We start from the raw sequence: 12,499 nt of genomic DNA, 5'->3' as shown, positions 1-12,499 counted from the left end.
GTTGATTTAAAGCACTCGTACATTTACAAAAAAAGTTTTATTGACAGCTTAAGTTAGACATTTTAAATATTGTCCACATCGTCAGCATAATTTTGAGGTTCAAAGTTGGCCTAGTGAAATGTTTAGCCAACCACATCAATCATTGAATAATACATGGGGATTCGGTCCTTTTTCACACATTCATTAACACCCCTCTCCCCAATATAAATTGTTTTCTTCTCTCTGTGCCAAGCTTGTTTCAGTGCAGCTCAGTCCTTCCAAGAAGTGGCAGTAGGCTGTCACCCGTAGGTCCATGCCACCATGCAGTGGCCAGTCTAACTCCTCTCACGTTTGATGGTAGAAGCAGTACAACAACAAAAGTGTGTGTCATTTAGCAAACGCTCTTATCCAGAGCGACGTACAGGAGCAATTAGGGTTATGTGCCTTGCCCAAGGGCATTTTTTTTTCACCTAGTCGATTCGAACCAGCGACCTGTCGGTTACCGGCCCAACGCTCTTAACCACTAAGCTACCTGCCGTCCGTGTTTAATCTCATGTACAAGATGAAGTGCTGAGGGTGGTGGTGCGATGTCCCAAACTCCATGGGCAGCGCTAGAGCCCCAAGCCCTCTTCCTCAGGAGCAAGCCGTCCCATCTGTCCCCTCCCACACCTAGTCAGGGATTGGGGCCAAATTCACCTGCCTCCTGGACTCCCCAGAAGGAACCTTCACATGAGGAGAGACGCATTGTAGTTTTCTCATTAGGTTAGGCTTTCCTGTCATATTGGCATTCTGCCTTTGTTTGAAGATGAACAGGAATCATCAACAGATTGCCACAACTGACCCTATCCCTTGTAGTTATGAGAAGAAGAACTCACTGACTCACCATTCATTCCGGGCCACCGCCGCCTCGCTCCTCACCACCCTCTTGTGGTCGTCCAGGGGGGCAGCCAGGGCGCGCAGCACCCTCGCACGGAAGGGCATGATCTGCCGGGGGAAGGGTTTGTTGTTAATGGCCAGAGTTCATAATGAATCAGTTGACATGGCCAATAGCGATCACTTATTAAAAAAGGCCCATCAGTCAGCGGTTATGTGCAGTGCAGGCCAGAGTCTTACCTTGTGTTCTGGAAAGCGGGAGAGGGCATGGATACAGCGCAGTGAGGCTATCCGCACTTTCTGTGAGGACGAGGTGAGACAGACCTCAGACACAGACTTAAAAAAAGAACCTTCATGAATTGTAACTGTATGGGGACTATGGCACTCAAGGTTACTTAGCTAAAATACTGAACCGTCCAGCTATCAAAAACGCTGAGTTGCACTCTGGGGCTCATGACATTAATTGCATTTCAAGTTGAAGACTGCGCTGGTAGTCGAGCAGCATTTAATTTACAGGCACAGATGTATTGAACGCTCGAGGGGACACTGCTGAGAGGTCTACCGCCGAGTCCGTTGTTACTATCAACGGAAGCTGAGTCATCGGCATATTACGAATAATAAGATACGAGGTCTGTGTGGCAAGAGGCCCAAACTCTGTCACAGAGAGAACACATCCTCTGCCCGACACTCCCTTAGCTATTTCGCTTCCTTGTGTGGTGGCTGTTATAACATGATACATACCATGGTAGGGCTGGTGGTGAGCGCCAGAGTGCGGCCCACCAGCACCTCCAGCTGGGCGATGAGGGCTGAAGGGGGGTCCAGGAGGACCGGTTGCAAGCAGGACAGGGTAGACACCTGCACCCCCTGGTCCGGACACGACAGGGCCTCCAGCAGAAGGGGCAGGAGCTGACCAAGCACAGAGGAGAATAGAAAAAGGAGGACAATGCCACGTGATACCCATAAGATAAACAGTGCCAGAGTGAGAGAATGTTCCTCACAGATGTACAAAATACACATTTCACATGGGATGAAACTCTCAAATGCGTTTTACATTTCAAGAAATAAAACACAATATTCATGGAGGAAATACACATTTCTAAGGCGTTCCTGTTTTTGTTCGCCCGTCTGGCACTGGTCCCTGTCCTGTCTACGTACCGCTGGTAGCTCTGTAAGCTGGACCTGTCTGGGCAGATTGTTCACTATGTGAGACAGTGCCTTCAGGTAGCCAGACTTCTTCTCTGCAGAGGGAGAGAAGGAAGGGGAAGTGAAGAATCTGTCAAATGAACAGGACTCTCAAAAACTGCTTAACCATTTTCATCACAACACATGTCCTGCGTCTGTCGTGCATCGTGAACGTCTCCTCACAGTACCTTGGACTGCGGCGTTGAAGCCCTCGACCAGTTTGGCAGAGTTCTCCGTGAAGAAGCGCTGGCGGTACATGATGCGCACGTCGGCGTGGCTACCGCGGTTCAGGACGTCCGGCGAGTCGCTCATCAGGAGAGAGAATCCATCGGCCGCTAACCAACCCAGCTCTGGGTCACTGAGCAGGGAGAAGAGCTTAGACAGACACACAGTGTGAGGTTACTGAGGTAGGGCCATTTCTCTAGCCTTGCCTCATCCCTTAACTTCCACTGCTAAACTGAGGTGAACTCAATACAAAAAGGAATTTAAAAAAAACTTTGTCTACTGTTCATGTGGTTTGATACAATTACGACTAGATGTCATTGTTACATTAGGCTAGGTTTTCCTCTGGGGGAGACGAGACACAGAACAGTTAACAGACTGTTTGTGTGGGAAGACAAAGAGGACTCCTGTCCTTTTACCTTGTCGGTCAGGGCTGTGGACAGAGGGTGGTAGCGAAGGAGGAGAGCCTTGGACACCTAGAGACAAGAAAAGACATTCACAACTGTATGAATGAATGGATGGAACAACAATGTACCACAGGCAAGTCACCATTCGCCCTGATGGAGAGAAGGCCGTAGTAGTATCAGTGATCCCTAGTCTAGAGACGCAGGGGTTGTACTGGGGACAGTTCAGTATGGGCTAAGGGGAATGGGGAACGTAATGGATACAAACTGCCGTAGGGCGGCGCACAACTGGCCCAGCGCCGCCCGGGTTAGGGGAAGGTAGGGCGGCGCACAACTGGCCCAGCGTCGCCCGGGTTAGGGGAAGGTAGGGCGGCGCACAACTGGCCCAGCGCCACCCGGGTTAGGGGAAGGTAGGGCGGCGCACAACTGGCCCAGCGCCACCCGGGTTAGGGGAAGGTAGGGCGGCGCACAACTGGCCCAGCGCCACCCGGGTTAGGGGAAGGTAGGGCGGCGCACAACTGGCCCAGCGCCACCCGGGTTAGGGGAAGGTAGGGCGGCGCACAACTGGCCCAGCGCCACCCGGGTTAGGGGAAGGTAGGGCGGCGCACAACTGGCCCAGCGCCGCCCGGGTTAGGCGAAGGTAGGCCGTCAGTGTTCTTAATAGAATGCTGTCGTATTAGTAGTAATGTAAACTGGGGTCTAACCCAGAGCAGCAGAGTGAACGCCTGCGTTCTGACTGGGGAGGACGCAGAGTCCAGCTCAGTGGAGATCCTCTTTAACGTCCTGTCTATCAGAGAGTCCAGGGCTTCGCCTGTAGAGAAACACACACACACGATTAATATACCATCCCACCAACATTCACTTGACCAATTCCCATTCGGTCAAAGGACACGGCAGGAGGACTCGCCTGCGGGACTCTTGTTGACCAGCCCAGCGTAGCACTTGGCAGCTGACGTGTAGGAGAGCGGATGGTCACAGGTACAGCTCAGCTCCAGCAGCTCCAACAGTAGCCTGTCCATCTGGGGCACCTCCACCTGTCCGGGGCAGACGGTCAGTCAGTCTACGATCACAGGTGAAATCAAGCCATTTAAAAAATGTGCATGACCGGTCAGAGAGACCTTAACAAGTAGGCAACGCGCAAAGTCACGCAACAAAACAGGTATCCTTAGTATGAACGTTTAACAGTACAATTTGGAAACAATAGTTACTACACTTTTTGTATTGGAAAGAACATCATAATAATTTAACAATAAGCTGATATATTTTCTCTTACGTCTTACAACTAATACTTTCCTGTACACAGACGTAGAAGCGTAATATGAATATGTAGATGATGAATATATATATATGTATACAGGGGGTTACCACTCTAAATTCCAAGCATCTGCCTCTAACCCTAGGAAGCTCTTTGCCACCTTCTCCTCCCTCTTGAATCCTCCCCCCCCTCCTCCCTCTCTGCAGATGACTTCGTCAACCATTTTGAAAAGAAGGTCGACGACATCCGATCCTCGTTTGCTAAGTCAAACGACACCGCTGGTTCTGCTCACACTGCCCTACCCTGTGCTCTGACCTCTTTCTCCCCTCTCTCTCCAGATGACATCTCGCGTCTTGTGACGGCCGGCCGCCCAACAACCTGCCCGCTTGACCCTATCCCCTCCTCTCTTCTCCAGACCATCTCCGGTGACCTTCTCCCTTACCTCACCTCGCTCATCAACTCATCCCTGACCGCTGGCTACGTCCCTCCCGTCTTCAAGAGAGCGAGAGTTGCACCCCTTCTGAAAAAACCTACACTCGATCCCTCCGATGTCAACAACTACAGACCAGTATCCCTTCTTTCTTTTCTCTCCAAAACTCTTGAACGTGCCGTCCTTGGCCAGCTCTCCCGCTATCTCTCTCAGAATGACCTTCTTGATCCAAATCAGTCAGGTTTCAAGACTAGTCATTCAACTGAGACTGCTCTTCTCTGTATCACGGAGGCACTCCGCACTGCTAAAGCTAACTCTCTCTCCTCTGCTCTCATCCTTCTAGACCTATCGGCTGCCTTCGATACTGTGAACCATCAGATCCTCCTCTCCACCCTCTCCGAGTTGGGCATCTCCGGCGCGGCCCATGCTTGGATTGCGTCCTACCTGACAGGTCGCTCCTACCAGGTGGCGTGGCGAGAATCTGTCTCCTCACCACGCGCTCTCACCACTGGTGTCCCCCAGGGCTCTGTTCTAGGCCCTCTCCTATTCTCGCTATACACCAAGTCACTTGGCTCTGTCATAACCTCACATGGTCTCTCCTATCATTGCTATGCAGACGACACACAATTAATCTTCTCCTTTCCCCCTCTGATGACCAGGTGGCGAATCGCATCTCTGCATGTCTGGCAGACATATCAGTGTGGATGACGGATCACCACCTCAAGCTGAACCTCGGCAAGACGGAGCTGCTCTTCCTCCCGGGAAGGACTGCCCGCTCCATGATCTCGCCATCACGGTTGACAACTCCATTGTGTCCTCCTCCCAGAGCGCTAAGAACCTTGGCGTGATCCTGGACAACACCCTGTCGTTCTCAACTAACATCAAGGCGGTGGCCCGTTCCTGTAGGTTCATGCTCTACAACATCCGCAGAGTACGACCCTGCCTCACACAGGAAGCGGCGCAGGTCCTAATCCAGGCACTTGTCATCTCCCGTCTGGATTACTGCAACTCGCTGTTGGCTGGGCTCCCTGCCTGTGCCATTAAACCCCTACAACTCATCCAGAATGCCGCAGCCCGTCTGGTGTTCAACCTTCCCAAGTTCTCTCACGTCACCCCCTCCTCCGCTCTCTCCACTGGCTTCCAGTTGAAGCTCGCATCCGCTACAAGACCATGGTGCTTGCCTACGGAGCTGTGAGGGGAACGGCACCTCAGTACCTCCAGGCTCTGATCAGGCCCTACACCCAAACAAGGGCACTGCGTTCATCCACCTCTGGCCTGCTCGCCTCCCTACCACTGAGGAAGTACAGTTCCCGCTCAGCCCAGTCAAAACTGTTCGCTGCTCTGGCCCCCCAATGGTGGAACAAACTCCCTCACGACGCCAGGACAGCGGAGTCAATCACCACCTTCCGGAGACACCTGAAACCCCACCTCTTTAAGGAATACCTAGGATAGGATAAAGTAATCCTTCTCACCCCCCCCCCCTTAAAAGACCTAGATGCACTATTGTAAAGTGGCTGTTCCACTGGATGTCATAAGGTGAAAGCACCAATTTGTAAGTCGCTCTGGATAAGAGCGTCTGCTAAATGACTTAAATGTAATGTAAATGTAATGTTAAAAAGATGTCATTTTGAAGGCTTGTCATGAGGTGCAGAGGCATATTGGGGGGGGGTGTCTTACGGTCCGTGGCAGCCAGCACACACAACCCACGAGCAGGCACACCATCTGGGACTGGCTCCGGGAGTCACCTGCCTGCATCCGGAGGACAAAGTCAAAGGCCAATGTCACTCAAACGTTTACCACTCGGCCATACAATGCTTTATTCATTCCCAGGATGCATCCTGTCCCTGGGGTGTCCTCTGTAGGTATAACAGTGAAGAAAACATTTTCAATAGGAGATGGCTGGTTGTCTTTAGCATTGAAACCTGACCTTGAGGAGCTGGATCTGGGCGGGGAAGGCGTTCTCTGGCAGGAAGGAAACATCACCGTCAAGGAAGAGGGACACGGCCCGCGAGGCTGTTTGGCCAGCCAGTCTGGTGACGGAGCAGTGGTTAGCGCCAAGCCAAAATATTTACATATAACATCAAATGTGCCATTATCAATGATGTGTGTGTGTGTGTGTGTCTTTTCTGGGTGGCTGGCTGTCTCAGTGATGTCAACTCACCGGGACTGTAGTCGGGCACAGGTGGTGCTGATGATGGGTACCATGGCTGATAGGACAGTCTCCTCGAGTATCGGGCTACAATGGCCTGAGGAACCTTAACATACACACAGATCAGAAGCAGAAACACCAGGTCAGGCAAAAAAAAAAAAATCTGTCCAACATCATGACGTGGAGGCCATTTGTCATTTGCATTTCGCTTGCATAGGTTTGCATTCATATATTCGCTAAAAACAACCAACACATTCTCAGTACAACCCTTCCTCTGAAAAATATATTTCTTATCTCAATGGACTTCCTGGTTCAATAAGAAAGGTTGTACCTCCTGGTTCACATTACAATGTGTTGCACAGGCTGTTGGTCGGGATATTCTCACCCTGCAAAGCTGCCTGCAATGCCAGCCCGAGCAGGCGAGGAATGACGTCATGGAAGACGCCACCGGTCTCTTCAGTGTCCTGGGCCTGCTCTGCTATCTTCTGCAGACTGTGGCAGACAGAGATCACCTCTTCCAATGAGAACGCGCCAGTGCCTGTTGGGAGGGAGATTACATCGTTATCAGAATCTAGATATTAGATTAGAACATAGATATTTAGAAGGGTCTACCTAAACAATGACAGAAGAGCCTGTGGCGGTGACACATACCAGTGTGTGCAGAGGTGAGGACCTGTAGCAGGACAGGTGTGCTCTCCTGAACCAAACTGGGCCGGGACGACACCGCAGCCAGCGCCGCCACACAGCGCTGACGCACTGCCTGCTGGGAATGTTCCTGGGACGGCGTGGCGCTGTCACCTTGTGCCATGTGCTCTGGGAACAGGAGAGGGAAGGGCTCAGTAAGGTAAACGTCCTCTGGTTAGAACGTTGCAACTGAAGGCACGGTAATGACGGGGGAAGACCTTCGTTGGCATCGTTTCGTTTCGAACCTTTGACCTTAACCCACCTGAGAAGATCTCCTCCTTCAGCCGTGGAACCATCTTAGAGATGAAGGCTGCAGGGTGCAGGCGAGCCAGAGACCCTGCACACTCAACCACAGCCAGGCTGGACAGACGGGGAGAGACGAGAGAGGAGGAGGACCAAGCCATTGTGTTATTTGATTGATTAGGTATCATAGACTTAGGATTGCCCTCCCGGAGCAACTGAAACCAGGAACTAACCTGACTTTAGGATCTCCCTCCTCCAGGATGAGCCTGGTGAGGTGGTCAACGGCAAGTTCCACATCTGACTCTAACAGCAGGCCTAGGAGAGAGGTGGAAGATGTCAACCTATACGTCTCAGCGTAGTGAAGGGAGCTTTAGCATGAAGCGAAAAGGCCAATCAAATGTATTCTCTATCCCACAGTAACAGGCACAAGCTGAACATTTTGACCGGTGTAGCAGCAGGGTGAGCTCAAAAGGTCTCGAATGTGTTGGGAGCGGGTTCAGGTCCACGTTCATTGGACGAGGGGTTAGGAGAGTCACCTGTCTGTTGGCCCAGTGCAGTGAGCACACGCATAGATGTGATCTGGAGGTCAGCATTGCTCTCAGACAGAGCAGAGAACACTATACTGCACAGAGACTGCCTGAAGTCCAACAGCACACTCTCATCTAGGGGGGAAGAGGAAGAGAGAGGGGGGGTGTTGTGAGAGTGCAAGTGAGACAAATTGGAGAAAAGGTTCATGGAACAATTCACAGTGCCACACAAAGCAGGAAGGAAAGAGGAGAGATGAACTATTTCAGGAGGGACTGGGAGTTATTGCACAGTACAAACGACTGGACATGACCATCATTCCTAAAGCTCGATTTGTCATTAAAAGTGTCATAACGCTTGGGCAAACTCGAACGGCGTTCCGGCTTCAAATACTCTTTCAAATGGGGCCCTGAAATGCAGCACTGTAAATTCACACGTTCAGCAGCCAAGGCATACAATGGCAGAGGACAGGAGGAACGAGACGTGGCACAAAGAGACAGTAAAGGACGTTACACTTACCCTCTTCTGATGACGTCACCGGGTGCACAAAGCCCTGTAACACCTCCAGTAGGGTGCGCCGCTGAGCACACTACACAGGGGGCAGACAGACAGATATGAAAGATCTCACTGATAACATCATGCACCTATAGGAAGCAAGATAGAACCAAGATACTTATAACAGGGCGTCTACACGTCAGGTGGCAATATCGGGTAAACAAAAGACCATAACTTACAACGCAATAACACTGTGTTTGTGACTATGCAGGAAGCCACCAATTCATACAGTAATGAAGCTGCCATGGGCAAACTAATCAAATCGTGACCAACAGTCAAGAATGTGAGACGAACACCAACATTGACGATAATGGAACGTCCTAGCTGGATGGTGTGACTCACCTGTGTGCGGCTGTTGTACTGCTCTATGAGGGACGGCAGGACGGCGGCGGCAACTCTGTGGCTCGCCCTGTAGGAGGCGGTAGAGGTGGCCTGCAGCAGCTTCGCACTGGGCCACACCAGCTTCAGGTCCGGCTCACACAGGTGGTGCTGACAGTCTAGAAAAACATTGGGTCTGGTTGGCACATTGGCGATGGGGTGTGTGTGAGATCTATATAAACTCAGCAAAAAAGAAACGTCCTCTCACTGTCAACTGCGTTTATTTTCAGAAAACCTAACATAATATTTGTATGTACATAAGATTCAGCAACTGAGACATAAACTGAACAAGTTCCACAGACATGTGATTTACAGAAATTGAATGATGTGTCCCTGAACAAAAGGGGGGGGTCAAAATCAAAAGTAACAGTCGGTATCTGATGTGGCCACCAGCTGAATTAAGTACTGCAGTGCATCTCCTCCTCATGGACTGCACCAGATTTGCCAGTTCTTGCTGTGAAATGTTACCCCACTCTTCCACCAAGGCACCTGCAAGTTCCCAGACATTTCTGGGGGGGAATGGCCCTAGCCCTCACCCTCCGATCCAACAGGTCCCAGACGTGCTCAATGAGATTGAGATCCGGGCTCTTCGCTGGATAGGCAGAACACTGACATTCCTGTCTTGCAGGAAATCACACACAGAATGAGCAGTATGGCTGGTGGCATTGTCATGCTGGGGGAGTCATGTCAGGATGAGCCTGCAGGAAGGGTACCACATGAGGGAGGAGGATGTCTTCCCTGTAACTCACAGCGTTGAGATCGAGCTTGTCGTCATTGCAGGCAGTCCGATGATGCTGTGACACACCGCCCCAGACCATGACGGACCATCTACCTCCAAATCGATCCCGCTCCAGAGTACAGGCATCAGTGTAACGCTCATTCCTTCGACGATAAATGCAAATCCGACCATCACCCCTGGTGAGACAAAACTGCAATTCGTCAGTGAAGAGCACTTTTTGCAAGTCCTGTCTGGTCCAGCAACGGTGGGTTTGTGCCCATAGGCGACGTTGTTGCCGGTGATGTCTGGTGAGGACCTGCCTTACAACAGGCCTACAAGCCCTCAGTCCTGTCTCTCTCAGCCTATTGCGGACAGTCTGAGCACTGATGGAGGGATTGTGAGTCAGAGTTCAGAGTCAGTAGAAAGGCCTCTTTAGTGTCCTAAGTTTTCATAACTGTGACCTTAATTGCCTGCAATCTGTTAGTGTCTTAACGACCGTTCCATAGGTGCATGTTCATTAATTGTTTATGGTTCATTGAACGAGCATGGGAAACAGTGTTTAAACCCTTTACAATGAAGCCCCCTCCCCCCCACCCCACGCAGTCTCTCACTCTCTGATTTAACGCTTCTACTAATGTGGTAAGCCCTGAGGAGAATGTGATTGCCAAGTCAGACTCTTCTCACACATTTCCTGAATAGACTGTCCCCACACACCGCGACACAACGACAATAAACAAACACAGCTTATGCCCAGAGGTGGTGGTACCTTTGAGGACCAGCTCCAGGAAGACATTGAGGGAGTCTTCAGAGTCCGAGTTGAGTACGGAGCGGGAGAGACAGGCTGTCAGGGTACCGACGGCGGCCAGGCCAGCGGCCTCCACCCGCTCACTAGCTGTCTGAAACACCTGCACAGGGAGGTCAACAAAACTCTCCATTCAGATGATCTGCTGTCAAGGATTCCTCACGTAGCCTTACCACAGCTCACCGTATAGGACTCTTTTACAAACCGTACTGATATGTCGCCGGCCCCCAAGCTGCGTTGAAACGTACCTCTCTGCGCAGCGAGGCCCAAAGGCCTGGTAGGAATTGGGCTAGGTCTTTATGTTCATACACAGAAGCACAGGCAGTCTGCAACATGGGAGAAAACGCGGGCCATTAAGACATGAATGCCGTTTGCCGCACATGTAAAACGTGAAGATGATCTGAGGTGAGGTAACCGACGAGGTCTTACCAGGGTCTGCAGGGAGTCCAGCTTGGCACTCTGAACATCGGAGTCCAGCTTCTCAATGATCAGTGGCAGCAGGAACTGTTGAAGTGAGACAATCCACAAATCAGAACCTGCATTGACACTCAGCTCAAGGTCCCTAGGTAGGGGTTTCTCTACAAGCGCTTTGTGACATCTGCGGAGGTAAAAAGGCTTCATTAAATACATGTGATTTGATTGATGAACACCTCCCTCTGCAATTGGATCCTGGACTTCCTGATTGGCAGAACCTTGGTGGGTCTGCCAAGCAGGCAACAACACCTCTGCCACGCAGACCCACAACACGAGGGTTTCCCCCAGGAGTGCGTGCTCAGCTCCTTCCTGTACACCCACGACTGAGTGGCCACAAACGACACCAACACAATCATTAAGTTTTCCCGACGACACAACGGCGGTGGGCCGGATCGACGATGAGACAGCTTCCAGGGAGAAGGTTAGAGCCCTGGCAGAGTGGTGCCGGCAAAATAATGTCTCCCTCAACGTCAGTAAATCCAAGAAGCTGATTGTGGAATACAGGAAACGGGGGGAGGGCACGACCCCTATTGTCATCGACGGGGATGCAGCGGAGGAGCAAAAGCTTCAAGTTCCTCTGGCGTGCACATCACAGAGGACCTGACACTGTCCAATCACAGTGCCTCTTCCAAGTTCTACAGCTGCACAATGGAGAGCATCTTAACCCGGCTGCATCACCGGTCAGGACGTGTCTGAGGAAGGTCACGAAAGGTCGTCAAGTACTCCAGTCACCCGAGCCACGGACTGTTCACTCCGTTACCATTTGGCATGTGGTATCGGAGCATCGGGTCTCGGACCAACAGGCTCAAAGACAGCTTCTACCGCCAGCTCGTCAGACTGCTGAACAGCTAACCCTAGCTATCTCCCTGAGCAGACCAGAACCTTAGTCTCTAAGGTGCAAATAGTTTCAATTTGCTCTGATTACACACCCATCCAACCCTCATACACAAACATATACACAAATACACACACACACAAACAACCATAAACACACACACACAGTGAATGCTGCTGTTCTTTTATATAGCTTATTCTACTGCATGGCCAAGTCACTACTCATCATAAATGGTGTAAATACTAGCTCTTCTACTACTTGTCGATTTTATTTACCTGAACCTTTTACTGCTATTATTGATTCATGTACTGTATTGATTGAGGGGGCTACACCTTCTATACCTGCTGTAAACTGTGCAGGCGAACAAGAAAATGTGATTACAGACGCACCCACAGACCCTAACCATTTCCCGTGTCCACGTTGCCGCTCACAAACATGCAACCACACACAAAGACCACCTCTGACGCCCTAAAAGGCTATGCATTGTGTCGTCTCGTTTGCCAGACATGGTGGATGTGGGAGAAGACGACGCATTGTGTATTGTTCTCGTTTACCCCCTACTGTATGTGTAGTGTGCAGTACAGTATGTCCCCCCCCCCACCTCTGCAAAGCGTGGTGTTCCGGTGAGCACGACCCTCAGGGCCAGGACCAGCTCCTCCTGGGTGATGCCATGGGGGTCGTTCGCGGGCTAGGTGGGGTCACACACACACACACACAGAGTTAGATGGCGGTCAACCCATTGAAATGGAATGATTCTCATTCTATGGGTCAACCATTTCAAAACACTTGAG

At 51.1% G+C, this 12,499-nt stretch overlaps 1 protein-coding gene across 4 annotated transcripts in view; it reads right to left on the bottom strand.

The window, feature by feature from the left end:
• Nucleotides 1-18: 18 nt before the first annotated feature.
• LOC115144013 (MMS19 nucleotide excision repair protein homolog) overlaps nucleotides 19-12,499 on the bottom strand; it is a 15,922-nt gene continuing 3,441 nt past the window's right edge. Inside the window, exons 9-31 of one of the 4 annotated variants that reach the window (XM_029684598.2) lie at nucleotides 12,310-12,396; nucleotides 10,829-10,903; nucleotides 10,648-10,725; nucleotides 10,364-10,502; nucleotides 8,844-8,998; nucleotides 8,466-8,535; nucleotides 7,958-8,083; nucleotides 7,655-7,736; nucleotides 7,441-7,538; nucleotides 7,146-7,307; nucleotides 6,880-7,032; nucleotides 6,507-6,600; nucleotides 6,273-6,375; nucleotides 6,023-6,094; nucleotides 3,568-3,694; nucleotides 3,365-3,471; nucleotides 2,676-2,732; nucleotides 2,223-2,409; nucleotides 2,008-2,090; nucleotides 1,594-1,758; nucleotides 1,093-1,152; nucleotides 855-963; nucleotides 19-702 (exon numbers count right to left, since the gene is read on the bottom strand). In XM_029684598.2, the coding sequence (XP_029540458.1) occupies nucleotides 859-963; nucleotides 1,093-1,152; nucleotides 1,594-1,758; nucleotides 2,008-2,090; nucleotides 2,223-2,409; nucleotides 2,676-2,732; nucleotides 3,365-3,471; nucleotides 3,568-3,694; nucleotides 6,023-6,094; nucleotides 6,273-6,375; nucleotides 6,507-6,600; nucleotides 6,880-7,032; nucleotides 7,146-7,307; nucleotides 7,441-7,538; nucleotides 7,655-7,736; nucleotides 7,958-8,083; nucleotides 8,466-8,535; nucleotides 8,844-8,998; nucleotides 10,364-10,502; nucleotides 10,648-10,725; nucleotides 10,829-10,903; nucleotides 12,310-12,396 (2,385 nt within the window). In that variant the 3' untranslated portion in view covers nucleotides 19-702; nucleotides 855-858. Of the gene's footprint in view, nucleotides 703-854; nucleotides 964-1,092; nucleotides 1,153-1,593; nucleotides 1,759-2,007; nucleotides 2,091-2,222; nucleotides 2,410-2,675; nucleotides 3,472-3,567; nucleotides 3,695-6,022; nucleotides 6,095-6,272; nucleotides 6,376-6,506; nucleotides 6,601-6,879; nucleotides 7,033-7,145; nucleotides 7,308-7,440; nucleotides 7,539-7,654; nucleotides 7,737-7,957; nucleotides 8,084-8,465; nucleotides 8,536-8,843; nucleotides 8,999-10,363; nucleotides 10,503-10,647; nucleotides 10,726-10,828; nucleotides 10,904-12,309; nucleotides 12,397-12,499 lie in introns of those variants that run through there. The other 3 variants (XM_029684596.2, XM_029684599.2, XR_010459298.1) reach the window with 3 other exon arrangements.

The sequence above is a fragment of the Oncorhynchus nerka genome, linkage group LG16, assembly GCF_034236695.1.
Source record: "Oncorhynchus nerka isolate Pitt River linkage group LG16, Oner_Uvic_2.0, whole genome shotgun sequence".
Taxonomy (NCBI): domain Eukaryota; kingdom Metazoa; phylum Chordata; class Actinopteri; order Salmoniformes; family Salmonidae; genus Oncorhynchus; species Oncorhynchus nerka.
The sequence above is the reverse complement of the archived record's forward strand: the minus strand, read 5'-3'. Positions and strand labels throughout refer to the sequence as shown.